The sequence below is a fragment of the Microtus pennsylvanicus genome, chromosome 18 (genome assembly GCF_037038515.1).
Source record: "Microtus pennsylvanicus isolate mMicPen1 chromosome 18, mMicPen1.hap1, whole genome shotgun sequence".
Taxonomy (NCBI): Eukaryota; Metazoa; Chordata; class Mammalia; order Rodentia; family Cricetidae; genus Microtus; species Microtus pennsylvanicus.
This window is the reverse complement of record NC_134596.1, coordinates 24227280-24242588: the sequence shown is the minus strand read 5'-3', so window position 1 is coordinate 24242588 and position 15309 is coordinate 24227280. Positions and strand designations below refer to the sequence as shown.

Sequence of the window (15309 nt, the reverse complement as noted above, 5' to 3'; positions counted from 1 at the left end):
CTATTGACTAGCATCTCCTCAGCATCGTCTTTGCACTTTAGTGGCTGTCTTTCTAGATTGTTCTTTAGGTAATGTTATTAGAAAATTTTAACAGAAAGAGAAACTAACTAGGGCAGGCAAGACAGCAAAATGGTTCCATGGGTAGAGGTGCTTGCATGCAGCCTGATGACTCGAGTAGAATCCTTGGATCCCACAAGGTGGCGTGAGAAAACTGACTATTGGGAGTTATCCTCTGCTGTTCACATGTATGCATGCACTCATGCACACACGCATGCATGAACACACACATACACGCACTCATACACACATGCATGCATGAACACACACATATGCATGGATGCACACACACGTACACATGCACTCCTACACACACGCACACATGGATGCACACACACATATGCACACACTCACACACACGTACGCATGGATGCACGCACACGTACATGTGCACTCACACACATATATGCATGAACTCATACATGCATGCACTCACACACGTACGCATGCACGCACACACATACGCATGAACTCATACACATATACACATACACATGCATGCACTCATACACACATGCATGCACACGCGCATACACATATGCATGCACGCACACACATGCACTCATATACATATATATGCATGCACTCATACACACACATGCATGCATGCACATACGCAAGCATGCACACATACACACACACACAGAAGTATGGGGCTGGAGAAATGGCTCAGTGGTTAAGAGCAGTTGCTGTTCTTGCAGAGGACTGGGGTTTCATTTCCAGCACCCACATGATAGCTCACTGTAACTTCAGTTGTAGGGGATTAGATCCCCTCTTTTGGCTTCTGTGAGCACCAGGCATGCGTGTGGTGCACACACAGACGCAGCTGCAGGCAAAAGTCACCCCTGCGACAAAGTGAAAATGAGTGAATTTAGGACTACCTGTATTCCTATGAACAACAGCACACATGAAGATTTGGGTGTTGTATTTGGCAGTATGCACTATCGTTTTCAGTGCTGCCTCGTAGTCTTCAGAGCCATCGCTTCCCTCCATTAGCCTCTCATCGTCTGTTTAATGGACGATGCCACCATTTTAATGAATGTCAATGCTCAGAGCAGTAACACTGTTTTCGACATGCCCCTAATGTCAGAGGTCCATTTGCACTCTTTATTGCCTTGTTTCTATGAATATCGTTGTGATGAATCTTCTCATTCATGTAGCTCCTTTCCTGTCATGCTCTGCAGAAATGGAATTACTGGCTCAACTGGTATTGAATTTTTATTATTTGTTTTATTTTTTGAGATTATAGTATAATCACACACACCCATCCCCTTTCCTCCCTCCAAACCCTCTCATATAGACTTCTTTGCTCTCTTTCAATTTCATGGCCTCTTTTTTTTATTAATTATTACATACATACAATACATATACACATATATATTTCTAAATGCTTAGATACAACCTTGAGATGAATTCTCAAGTTACATCTCATTAGAGTCTCCCGTCACTCTTCAAATCCAAAAGTAGCAAGCTGCCCATCTTTTCCCCACCCTATCACCACTGGCTGTTAGCCTGGGTTTAGGAACCAGGAAGTGGTCATTTCCACGAAGAGGCCCCTTACAGAGAGATCTGTGCATCGGCTTGCCATACTTTGTAGCCAAACACAAGTAAGCCTTGCTACAGGCAGCTCTTCACACCTGCACTGAGTAGGTCCATTCAGATCCATTTCCAATCCACTTCCTCCGAGAAGCCCTCCTGTGTGAGCACCCACCTAACTCTCATTCCCTAATGTCTCCTTGCTAATGTGCTGCTTAAAGCTTTGGTTTCCCAGACAGCAGCACGTGGTAGCACAAGGGTTCCCTCATGGGAAAGGAAGACAATGTGTCTGTGAAGACAGTTATTACAGAGATTAAACAAAGCACCCGAAACAGTGCCTGCCTTGGAGTATCATAAAATATTAAGTTATGAAAAATGTTATGACATATATTTTGCATAAATTACCTCATTACAATCTTTATAGAAAACTGCTTAATAGCATGTTGGCCCAGTTCTGATGCTCCTAAATTATTTAAAAATTATAAGCATTTGAATTTACTTTTAATTTAAAATCTTTATAAACACATATATTGTATATATTAGTAACACGCCCTTTCTCCCCACTCCCCTTCTCTCTTCCCTTCCATTACTTCTGTTGGTTCTCCTAGATACTTTCTCTTGTTCTTTTATGTGACAAGGCTTCTTCCTTTATTAAACTTTATTAACGTTTATTGCGAAGCACAAACAGCAGAAATACTGCCGATGAAGATGTGAAGGGTTGATGGGCCTCCCAGTCTTTTAACCACATGCTCACTGTGGACTGTGGTACCCAGGTGGGCGGCCGTTGCAGAAGCCAGGCATTGGGGCTTTCTCCTTGTCCACGCCATCATTTCTGCGGTCCTCACCCTGCCCTGTCCCACAGCCTGGGCAAGAACAAGTTCCTGGTACATCCTGGGAGATGTTTCCATCACTTGTTCTGCCTCAGCTCTCCGAATCCATCTCAGCTTCAGTGGCATTTGGACCACATCACCTGGTGTGGAGCACATGTCGTCCAGATAACCACTTGCATCAAGCATTTGTGAATTTAGTGATGTTAATAAAAAGCTGATGATAATGATTTATCACAACTACGGACTCTCTTAAGAGGTGTCATGATAAAAGTTCCTCTCCAGCCTGCGTCTGTGCATGCGTGTGTGTGTGCATGTGTGTGTGTGTTCTTATGCTTGGTCACCTTTCACACAGAAGCCTCTCCCAGGGCAACCAGACTATGGCTTCTGTAAGAATACTTGTGAAAAACTTGCTTGGCTTCTAAGACTGGCTGTCCTTTGAAGAAAAGCGATCCCACATTCTCACTTGAGAAAGAGCAAAGAGATAAGCTCCGGCACGTTTACAATTAGACTTTTATCTGAACAGAAGAGATCTGTGAGTCTGCAGCTCCAACCCTGAGGTGGTTGGGATGCTGCTGTGGGAGTTCAGGGGAAAGCTTTCCCGGGGAGATGTTGGAGCGTTCTGCTAGTTTCTCTACTCCTTCGAGGAAGTCCAATGACATATGCAGCAAGCACTCCAACATCTAAAGGTACAAACTAAGCCATTTGCTTCAGAACCACCCTTTATGTCAGGGATGGGAGCACACTGGGAAGAAAGTCCACGGAGAGAAATGCACTGGGCTCTCAGATGCCTGTGCATCTGAGATGGAGTTGTGTCTCACCCCAACACCTATGCTGCTTCCTAGACTGGAGGCCTCATATCTGCTTTTAGTGATTTTTGCCTAATTGGAAAGTGCAATTAAAAGGTTATAGCTCAACGTTCCAAACTGCTTTGTTGGTCATGAGCTTGCTGCAGTGAATATCTAGATAGTCCAAGAAAGAGGAAAGAAGGAAGAGAGAAGGAAGGAGGACAGAAGGAAAGAAGAGAAGGGGGAAAGAGAGAAGAAAGATGGAAAGAGAAAAGAAAGGAAGCGAAAGAGGAAGGGGAGGGGGAGGAGAAGGTGGAAAGAAGAGGGAGAAAGGGGAAATGAAAGGGGAAGTGGAGGGGAGGGAAGGAAAAAGGGAGAAAGCAACAGAGAGCTGATTGACCTCAGGCAGCTGGGCTGACCTTGGCCGTCAGTAGGTGGTGCACACTCAGCCCACTGGACAGGACAACCAGCTGGTTCCTGTGTGTCCCCTAAGCACTCACAGTGCACTCTGCAGCCTAAGAAGGTCAGCTCTGAATCTCTGAGGCTGAGTGCCCACCCCCAACTGACCCGAGCTTTACAGCTCTGATATGCTCTCCCACGTGTTCAGACAGCCACAGCCAGAAGCTTCCCCCTGCAGACAAACCCCTGGAGGGTCAGGACCTTGGAGCATTCTGCTAAGAGCTTGTGTTCTGCAGGAGAAACAGGAACACAGGCCATATGCTGTTCTCCGTGGCACCAAAGAGAGTGTTCTAATTAATTGTAAATTACAGCACTTGCGCTTCAAATCAACACACCCACTCTCCAGGACTGGGAACAGGGTGTTATTTCCCCAAGGAGCAAAGCAAAGAAAATTTACACCATAGTGACTACTTTGGTGATTCGGAGTACAATTTATTAAGGGGCTTTCTAACCCGGTGGCACCCTTTCCCTTTGGCCTCCTCCGGCAGTAGCTGGTGCTGTGATTTCCAAGGGGCTATTTGATGATTTGAGGCCCTGTTCCATCTGCTGCCGCCGGGTCCTTCTGCTGAGACTCCTATGACATTTGCTCAGTTTCCCCGGCTAACCCCAGAACAAAGAGCATTTTTCAAGGCTGTGCAGCCGGGAGGCCCAGACTGCACAGATGTGACCGTCAGCACATTGTTCAGCAGGCGTCTGGCTATCCTGAAGGTTGCCCAGATCCATCTGTGTTTCTCTTATACATCTTCACACTCTCAGTTCATTGGCTGGAGAAAGAGATGGAGAACTCGGATCTGTTTTTTATCTATTCAAATGCTTTCTTAGAGAACAGATAAAACTGCTCCTGAGTTTTTTGAGCACACTCCTCTTCTGGTCCTGTGACTTTGGGGGGAATGTCGGCCTTGTGGACCTGGATAACTCCACTAAAGTGGTTTGCATGGCCAGGAACCTCCTAAGCACTCACTGGGTCTGCAATCCAACGGTCGGTTTAAGGATCATGTTTCTTGAAAGTCTCTGTTTTAGTGAGCGAGGGTGGTTTGTGTTGGGCTTCCCATGTTTTTCATGTCCTTGAGCGGAACACACTTTACCTGACTCTAAAACTCATTTGTACCAAGGAAGCTGCAATGTCATGGCAACCGCGATTCCTCTCATTCTGTTGGGTTTTTCAAACTTCTTAAGTAGCAGCATCTCTCCCCGACACTGTTGCCAGACTGTATTCCAAACTTCTGTGATGGTTATACCCACTCATATACAAGGGTGAATTTTAAGGCAACACCATCTCAGTCAGTCAACATATTATGATCCCGGTAATAAACATTTCTTAATGTCTTGATTGGCCTGATTTACCGGGAAAATTCTAGTTCATTTTGCTTGCAGTCAGACATGTCCATGTGGGAAGGTTCACTCTCATGGAAATCTTTCATTAAAAATCATAACTAGGGGATAGGCAAATGCTTTTTGAATAATAAATAATTCAATAAAGCCAATTGCATTAAAGTAAACATTGAAAAGAAAACAAAGAGAAATGGCATTGAAATAGCCACATCTGTCTTTGTCTTCCAGGTTTCTCACATCAAAACACCCAAGCAAATGGACGAATTCATTGAGATCCAGAGTTCAACCGGCACTTGGTACCAGCGCTGGCTGGTCAGGTTCATGACCATTTTCAAACAGGTACACTCTGTGACCATGCATAAGACTCTGTTATTTCAGTGGGTGAAGAAGAAAGATGTCATAAGCATCCTTAAACTAAGGCAACATACAGAGAGCAGGCAGCCCCGAGGAAGGTGTCTGCTCCATGCAAGGTCACCTCCAAACTTGCCCTGTGCCTAGAGATGTCAGTGCTTTAAAGTGTGGTGTCTTTGCCTTGCTGTTCTTCCTGGTTTTGACGCCTAAGCAAGCCTCCTCCTTCCCAGCAACTTCTCTTTAAGTAACCCACAGCAAGGAAGACGTGACAAAAATAAATGACTCAGGGATTTTAAATGATTTGGGGAAGGAACCATAAACAGTGATTCCGTTTTGCCAGGGGTCTTTCAGGCAAAGATCAAGCCAGTTGTTGAGTAGGGTAGCCAGCTAGCTTCTCCTGAGACTCAGTGGGTTCGTGCTTTATGGTAAATAAACATTTAAAGTGTTACTCTGCCCATGGGTTGTGTGGTGGAGGTGGGGGTGGGGGTGGAACTGACTGCTACAGGTTGCTGAATGCTTTGGAACCCAAACTCGCTGTGCTTTTGGTCACGTGTACCCAAATCCAATGTTCCTGGGGGAAGGGGGAGGGAAAATTACAGGACTGTTGATGTTTAAGGCTAGCCAGAAAGAAAGGATGGATTTGCCTTGTTATATAGACAAGGCTTCTTCCTTTAGGAGAGGGTGGGCTGCCCCCTTCTTCTGTGATGTCTTAGTTACTTTATTAGCAAGTCTGAGGGATATGCTCTCTCTGTTGCCAGTCCCTGGCTTTAATTGTCCTTCTCTGGTATGGGTCTTAGGTCTGGGACAATGCCCTGTACTGTGTGATGGGACCCTACAGAATGAACACCCTGATTCTGGCAGTGGTCTGGTTCACCATGGCGTTAAGGTAAGTTCCACCTCACACCAGTCCCTCCGCAGCCTGGTTTGTTGATGGAGGCTTATAAATTGGCCAAGTGCAGTTGGCATCAGAGTGGATGTTTTGGATCACACATCACGAGCAACCCTGTCTAGTGGCTTCTGTGAACAGAGACCTCCCTTAGGCCAACAAAAATCCTCAGAGCAGTCAGGAGGAGGAGGCAGTCCAGCCTCGGGCTGTCTTGCTGGGATTGCAGAATGCCTGAAGGTTTCCTGTGGACTAAACAAGAGTCTGAAGGAAGGAGAGGCTGACTCTTTTGAGCTTTCTCTTCCGTCCATGCTGAGGTATAACTGGCAAATAGGAAATATGTTTAGAGTGTACAACTGAATTCTTCAATATACAAAAGCGTCGTGAAATAATCAAGCTAACAGTAACATGTATCACCTTGATATCATCATCATCTTCTCCTCCTCTTTTCCCTCCCCACTTAATCCCAATGCTTCCCTCCTTAGCAGAGTTCAAGTAAGCACTGATTATCGGGTGTGAACTGATTGTTACTGTTAGCTATAATTGTTAATTACTGAGCTTCTGGGTTTTTTAAAAACCAATGGCCCTTTTCTCAGAAACCCCTGAGCCAATATTTCCTTTTGTCTCAGCAGACAGATGGCAGTCTTTTTTCCTGTTACTGACTAAGGAAGTGAGACTGCTCTGTCGGTTTTCACTCACTTGGATTCACCCCCACGCTGAAGATGCCTGTACTTTCCTGAAGGCTGATGTCTGAATAAAGTTTCAGCTCCTGCCCTACTGTGCCCAATGATACAGAAAAACAAATGACAAAGAGCAGTAAGTGGCTCTGGTCTTAAACTGCAGCCTGGTACCCCAGATAGTTCTTGTCTTCAGACAGCATCATCTTGCTCCCTAGGGGGGCTCTGGAGGGCACTACAGCGCGTAGAGCTGTTCAGCTGTCTGCACAAAGGGTAGCTGCTACACAGGGCTCAGTAGGCAAGATTGTAACCTTAGATCCGTGAGATTGCTTTGTTCTACAGCCTATGACCCCCTTAACCCCAGAAAGGTAATGAGCTCTAGTGATCTCTTTGATTATGGGGTGAATATGGGCGAATCTAACGTCATTCAGTACCTGGATGGAAGGGATGGACTCAAGCCTATTTGAATATAGAGGAAGGCTGACCCTGATACGCTCAAGTTTCCACATTTCAGAAGTCAGATATGGTGCGCACTAAGAGCCAACTCACCGGCAATTTAAAAAGTGGGCTTCATTTATATTTATTTATGTTGAATTTAATTTACTTGAATAGGTAATGCATTTCAAAAGTTGGAACGTTAGGGAAATCTTGCCTCCACTCCCACCTCTTCCACCCACTCCCTTCTGCCTCTACTATATAATCATCTTTTATTTCCTGTTTATCACTCCAGTGTTCCCCTTTTTTAAACAAATGTAAGCAAATGTATACAGATACCTATAGATATTTCCAAATGTCTATGTATATATGTGAGTGTTTCCTAAAATGTATGTATATGTAGATTATTTCCTGAGGCCTATGTATCTATGTAGATGCTTTCCAAGATCTATGTAGCAATATAGCCATTTCTCAAGGTCTGTGTATGTATGTAGCTGTTTCCCCAAGGTCTGTATATATGTAGATGTTCTCATGATCTGTGGTCTATGTATGTAACTGTTTCCCATGGTCTATGTATGTATGTATCTTCTTTCCAAGGTCTATGTGTATGTATAATGTGCAGATGTTTCTTCTTATTCGAAGAAAAACATTTTGCATTTGCTCATTGTACTCAGTTATATTTTCTGAATATCAATCCACACCAATCAACCAGCGTTTTGTTTGCTTGCTTCCTTCCCTTTTCTCTCCATCTTCTCTCTTTTCTCCTATTCTTTTTTCCTTCCTTGCTTTTCTTTCCTTGTTTTGAGATAGGATTCATGTAGTCCAGACTGACAGGAAATTCACAATGTAGCTGAGAGTGTCCTTGAACGCCTGATTCTCCTGCCTCCACCTCCCAAGTGCTGGAATTACAGGCATGTGCTACCTAACCTGGACTTTCCTTCTTTGCAGTGGGATGATATGTCTGGGTCGTACCCCACACTACCCCATCACCCATCATTAACCAAGGCTCCCTTTCTAGACTCCTGGGAGGTGCCAGATTTTTGCTCTTGTAAAGGGTGCCACATGGGGCTGGAGAGATGGCTCAGCGGTTAAGAGCACTGGCTGCTCTTCCAGAGGTTCTGAGTTCAATTCCCAGCAACCACATGGTGGCTCACAGCCTTCTATAATGAGACCTGGCATCCCCTTCTGGCATGCAAGCACACATGGAAGGAATGCTGTACACATAATAAATAAATAAATCTTAAAAAAAAAGAGTGCCACAATGCCTAGTCCTGTGTGCAGGACACTTCACGATGGGATTGTTTTGTCAATGGACGAGTGATTCAAGGGTCAAAAGAGATAAAGCCACCAGAAATATTTTTAAACACTAGTAAGATCTCCCCCAAGTGTGTTTTTCTTGACATCAATAGAACAGAGCACCCTTTTTAGTGAGTCTAATGTTTCTATTGCTTTGAGTTGACATCTTAGGGTTTAGGGTATAAACTATAGTATTCCAAAAGAGAGGTATTTTTACAGTTCTATATTTCTGTTTGTTTCATGTGTAAATGTGGTGTATGCAGGTATGTTTTTATACTGTGTGTGTGTGTGTGTGTGCGTGCGTGTGTGTGTGTGTGTGTGCACGCCAGACATTGAAAGTTGAGTGTCTTCCCAGATTATTCCCACCTCATTCGCTGAGGCAGGATGCCACACAACCTGGATCTTGCTGATTTGTCTGGTCTAGCTAGCCAGCTTGCCCTAGGGATTCCCTGACTGTACTTCTCCAGGGGGGCCATCTTGTCTACCCAGCCTTTAGGAACGCAATGATGAGGGCTTTATCCACTGAGCTGTTTGTTCAGAACCCCGTTCCTTTTTCTTTCTTTCATCTGACCAGGCTGGGTAAGAGCTGCTAAGTCAGTGGTGATGAGCATGCTGCCTTGCTCCTCACACTAGGTGGAAAACCTTTAGTATGTCCTTTTTTTTTTTACTACAATTCTGGCTTTTTAATTAATATGTTTTCTGTAGGTTAAAGAAGGGTCCATCAGTCCATAATTGTTGGTAGTTTTTTTTTAAATAGCAAATGAGTTTTTAAATCAAATGGATTTCAGAATGCTATTTTCTTTTGCCTCTTAGATGTGTTAATGTGATGGACTTTGTATTTCCAAATAATGAACAGAATTACTACATTAAGTCTGATCTACGTTAAGTCATCGATGCAGATTCTGCTGCTGAAGACATGAGCGCTGGGGCTTCTCAGACCTCCTGCCTTCTCTCTTGCAGTTACTATGGCCTGACGGTGTGGTTCCCTGATATGATCCGGTATTTCCAGGATGAAGAATATAAGTCTAAAATGAAGGTGTTTTTCGGTGAGCATGTGCACGGGGCCACCATCAACTTCACGATGGAAAACCAGATCCACCAGCATGGGAAACTTGTGAATGATAAGTAAGTGTGTGGCCACGGGCTTTCCCTGGACCTCAGTGACGGTCCCTGGGGCTTCCCTTGGGGGAGAACATGGGGAAGATGAGAGTCCAATGTGCTAAGGATAAGCTCCAAAGATAAAGTGGTCCTCACACCCATCCTGGCTGCTAGAGACACTACAGTCCCCCCATGACTGAATCTGTATTGCACTGACCCCCAAACTCCTCTCATCCCCTGACTTTGAGATAACATTTGGTGGCGGGTGGCCAATGTGGCCTTCTTTCCTGAGAACTTGACCCTTTGATGAAAGGGAACAGAAAGTCACATGCCATCATGGAGCCACGTTATTCACTAGGAGGCCCGTGCCCTCCTCTGAGCATGAACTGTGTTTAGCAAGCTCCCAGAGGGTGGCTGACGGTCATGTGAGTGACTACGGGCTATGCCATTGAACCAGGAAATGAGGTCTCTGAAACAATCTGTGGCCTGGCAATTGAGCTTTTTCTTTGATTCTGTAAACTTCTCTGTGCAAGGCTATTATGGAACTACCTTGTGTTAGTCTTCAGAAGGTGAACCGGGATGCTCTGTGGTCATTGGGAGCCTTGGCATCAGGGGAGAAATCAGCGGAGCATCAGAAAGGTTCTGCCTACATCTTTATGAGGATGCTTCCTCAGTCCATCTGATGCATCTCTGTGGTCCTTGAACAAACAAAACAGAGAGCTTAGCCCACTAAGTTGCCTCTCTGAGGCTGCCCTCTGGAGGTGAAATGGTAGAGACAGGCAGGGCATTGGATAAGCTTTCTCTGGGTCATATTGTTCTTCAAGGTGAGTATGGGTCCCTTGAAGTCTGCCTCCTGGAACTGTAGCTAGCAAAGTCCCTGAGTTCAGTGGTGTGTGAATGACCATAGAATTATGTCGAATTGTTGGAGACGTCACGGCCTAGACACATCACTGTCAATGCCATAACCTCCGTGTTCATCACAATACAACATTGGCACCATCACCAATCACTGGAGTACATGAATTATCACTGGTTACATAACTTCCCCATTGAGTTCAGTGTCATGGACTGAGTCGAAAGGACACCATGCTTCTCATCTTGTGTTATGCTGCCATCTGCTGGTCAAGAAGCGACAGTGCTTTTTTTCCTTCAAAGCACCAAGCTGTAACACCTGGGCATCTAACCTTTGTGCCAGTATTCTCCTGGGACACTATGCCCACATTGCTACGCTAAAATTTAGATGACCTTGATTTATTTTATTTACTAAAACATACAGAGGAAATGACTTCTATATAGACGGGCCTTGAACTTCCTCCATGTATTGAAGGTCCCACTAAAAGCTAACCCTCACCCGCTGAGAAACCTATCTGCTTGACCTCAAGAAGAAATGAAAGCACCCAGACAATCACCCACTGACTCCTAGTGCATCTTATGGGACACAGTGCCTCTGAGGTCCAGCATACCGCTTACCCCGGAACTTGTTTTTCAAAGCGCAAGAAAGGCAAGGAATTAAATTCATATTTTACACTCTTAGCCAAAACGCCAGTTCAGGTTACACTTATTAGCAATTAAGAAGAAGAGCAGCTCCCATCTGAGTACATGTTAACTAGGAACTGAGTAATTAATGTGCCTCCAGCTGGGAGGAAGCAGTTTGGCTGGACTGGCTGGTGAAAGGGGCAGGCTTGGGGAAGGGCACCAGGGAGAGCTACCTGACTCCTGTCTGCCATAGTTCAGGGCCCCAGAAACAATGTCCTGATCCCCATCTTTCCTCACTGCACAAGGAAAGTCAGGACTGTATTCCGAACACTCGGGATGGGACCCGCAGTTGAATGCGTCACCTTTCACGCAGGTGATTTGCCAGCGAGGAGCAGAAAGGCAAAGTCAACAGGGCTTTCATTAAAGGTCAGCTGTGGGCAGCTCAGGGTGAACGGCGAGGCTTGTGAGATTCACCTGTAAATGAGCATGGCAGGAAACAGGGAGAGCAGGGGAGAGAGCAAAACCACACCAGGAGCAGAGGTGGATCTCATGCATCCAGCAAAAGATCACCATGCAGTTGGGGCCCCTTTTAGGAGCACATACATGGTTTTTAACATGCAGTGTGGCTAATTTCAACACAGTAAAGTCCCTTACAAATGCCAGCAGTAGGTGGTGAGCCCAGGCACATGCTGGGATACACTGGGCTGTCTATCCTCACAGCTCACACTTGAAGGTTACAGTTCAGATATGGACCACATATCAGATTATGAGCTAAAACTTATTAGTACAGTATCTAGCTTTATGTGGGTCCTGTGTAGTTTTTTGTGAGAGTCTTTCTGGATACTTTGTGTTTTGGTTGGGTACTAAAAATAGGATTGCTTTCTACCAAAAAAAGGTTTGCAGACATTATTGTAAACCAACTCTAAGTTGACCTCTGCAGGCTGTGACACACGTGTGCCCCCACCACACATCACACACACACTCACATATACACTCACATACACATCACACAACACACACACACTCACATATACACTCACATATACACTCACATACACACATCACACACACACTCACATATACACTCACATACACATCACACAACACACACACACTCACATATACACTCACATACACACATCACACACACACTCACATATACACTCACATACACATCACACAACACACACACACTCACATATACACTCACATACACACACATCACACACACACTCACATATACACTCACATACACGCTCACACACACATCACACAACACACTCACATATACACTCACATACACATCACACAACACATACACACTCACATATACACTCACATACACACACATCACACACACACTCACATATACACTCACATACACACTCACACACACATCACACACACACTCACATACACACTCACATACACACACATCACACACATCACACAACATACACACACTCACATACACACTCACACATTTAAAATGTACAAAGAAATATTTAAAAGTATAGAACAGTGGTTCTCATCCTTCCTAATGCTGTGACCCTTAAATACAGTTCTTCATGATGTGGTGACCCCAATCATAAAATTATTCTCTTTTCCACTTCATAATTTTGCTATTGCTATCATTCATAATGTAAACATGTATGCTTTTTAATGGTCTGAGGCGACCCCTGTGAAAGGGTTGTTTAACCCTCAAAGGGGTTGCGACCCACAGGTTGAGAACTGCTGGTACAGGGAGAACAGATATTTCTTCTTTTTTATGAGTTGATTTTCTTAATTTCATTTTACATTCCAACTGCAGTTTCTCCTCCCACCCCTCCTCCCACCCCTTATCCCCAGCTACCCCCACCCACTCTTCCCAACAGGTAAGGACTCCCATGGGGTGGCAACACAGTATGACACATTAAGTTGGGGCAGGATCAAGCCCCTCCCCCTGCAGAGAATATACATTGAAGAGTAGGAAAATAGAGGCGCAAGAGAAAAGCGGAGAGTACACCAGGGGCCAGGCACCCAGCCCCACAGCCAGACGCCGAGTAAGAAGTAAAGAAGAGGTATAAAGGTAAAGCCCAGAGGCAAAAGGTAGATGAGATATTTTACGTTAAGAAAAGCTGGCAAGAAACAAGCCAAGCTAAGGCTGGGCATTCATAAGAAAGAATAAGTCTCTGAACATTTATTTGGGAGCTGGGTGGTGGGTTCCCAAAAGAGAAGAGAGTAAACATAACCAACTACAGATGATTGGGGGGTGACAGGAAGTCATTGTCCTTCGTGATGTAGCCACTGAGTTATCACACTCCCATGGATAGCTTTGCACCCATGTCTGGGTTAAACCCAGTGAATCAGAAAACAAAACCAAAACACATGAACGTAGAGTAGAGACTTGGTAGGAGGGTGATGCTGGTGGGGCTTGAGCGGGTAAGAGAGGGCAGGAAATGCATGTGCCTAGAATGTATTTGATACATAAGTGAAATTGTCACAGGATACATGGAATTTTTAAATTTGGCTCATAAACAAAAAACAAGTTGTATAATAATTTGCAGCTAGGAATGGTGGTAGCCAGTTGTAATCCTAGTGAGACGTGAGAGCAGGAGAATCAGAAATTCAAAGACATCATCAGCTACATGGCAAGTTTGAGTCCAGCCTGGGCTATATAAAACCCTGTCTCTAAAAACCAATAATAATAGCAATTAACATATACATCTATAACATACTACATATACCTGAAACATGACGCATATAAAAGCCAACTGTGAGATGCTTGTAGATATAGAAATACATTGGGGAAACACAAAAGCATATATGAATATGAAGCACCAACTATGACAATGGTGACCATTTCCTCTGGAGAGAGACAGGAGTAGTGTCAAGAATTAAATTTAAGGATCTGGGGGTGCGGTTCTATGGTCAAACACATGCTTAACATTGAGGGGCTGGGATCAACACCAAGCAACTTCCTGTCACCAGAAGGAAACAGGGTTAACAAACTGAGTATGTGAAACCTAAGTTAGTGACCTAGAGGTTAGAAGTTTATAAAGCTAAGTGCCCCGAATAGTGCCATCTGTATTACTCGCTCACCTCTCAAAGTATAGACTATTCTACCATAAAAAATAAAAAGAAAGCAAGAAACAGAACCAATAGTGAGGAAAACAGGAGCTCAGATGGGTACACAATAGTAAATAATAAATAGGATTCCTATATATTTACAATAATGTCTGCAAACCTTTTATTGGGAGAAAGCAATTTTATTTTCAGTACCCAACCCAAACACAAAGTATCCAGAAAGACTCCCATGAGAACTACACAGGACCCACATAAAGCTAGAAACTGTACTAAGAAGTTTTACCACGTAATCTGATACGTGGTCCATATCTGAACTGTAACCTTCAAGTGTAAGCTGTGAGGATAGACATCCCAGTATATTCCAGCATGTGCCTAGGTGCTATAGGAATTCCTACCGCCAGCAGCCTTTAAGTTACCCACCCATTTGGGCGTGGCCTCTTATACTATTTTTGCCAATGTAAAGCAAGCATCCGGCCTCTTTTCTGGCTGCTGGATTCGGTTGCTGTTCCCTGTTCCAGCAGAGGACTGTGATCTGTGAGTCTACCTCTAAATAAATAACACTCGATCATACTCAATTCTGAGCTAGTGTGGGATTTCTTTTAAGTGTCCTTCTTCACCTGAGCTCACCACCTACTGCTGGCATTTGTAAGGGCCTTTACTGTGTTGAAATTAGCCACACTGCATGTTAAAAACCATGTGTGTGCTCCTAAAGGGGGCCCCGAAAGCAGGGGGACCTTTCATGGATGCATGAGATCCACCTCTGCTCCTGGTGTGGTTTTGCTTTCTCCCCTGCTCTCCCTGTTTCCTGCCATGCTCATTTACAGGTGAATCTCACAAGCCTCGCCGTTCACCCTGAGCTGTCCACAGCTGACCTTTAATGAAAGCTCTGTTGACTTTGCCTTTCTGCTCCTCGCTGGCAAATCACCTGCGTGAATGGTGACGCATTCAACTGCGGGTTCAATCCCGAGTGTTCGGAATACAGCCCTGACTTTCCTTGTGCAGTGAGGAAAGATGGGGATCAGGACATT

General features: G+C 44.6%; 1 protein-coding gene across 8 annotated transcripts in view; it reads left to right on the top strand.

Moving 5' to 3' along the window:
* Positions 1-15309, top strand: part of Sv2b (synaptic vesicle glycoprotein 2B) — a 158204-nt gene that overhangs the window by 125522 nt on the left and 17373 nt on the right. For all 8 annotated transcript variants that reach the window (XM_075953137.1, XM_075953138.1, XM_075953140.1 and 5 more), the window contains exons 7-9: positions 5228-5338; positions 6148-6236; positions 9602-9766. In XM_075953137.1, coding sequence (XP_075809252.1) covers positions 5228-5338; positions 6148-6236; positions 9602-9766 — 365 coding nt within the window. The remainder of the gene's footprint in view (positions 1-5227; positions 5339-6147; positions 6237-9601; positions 9767-15309) is intronic.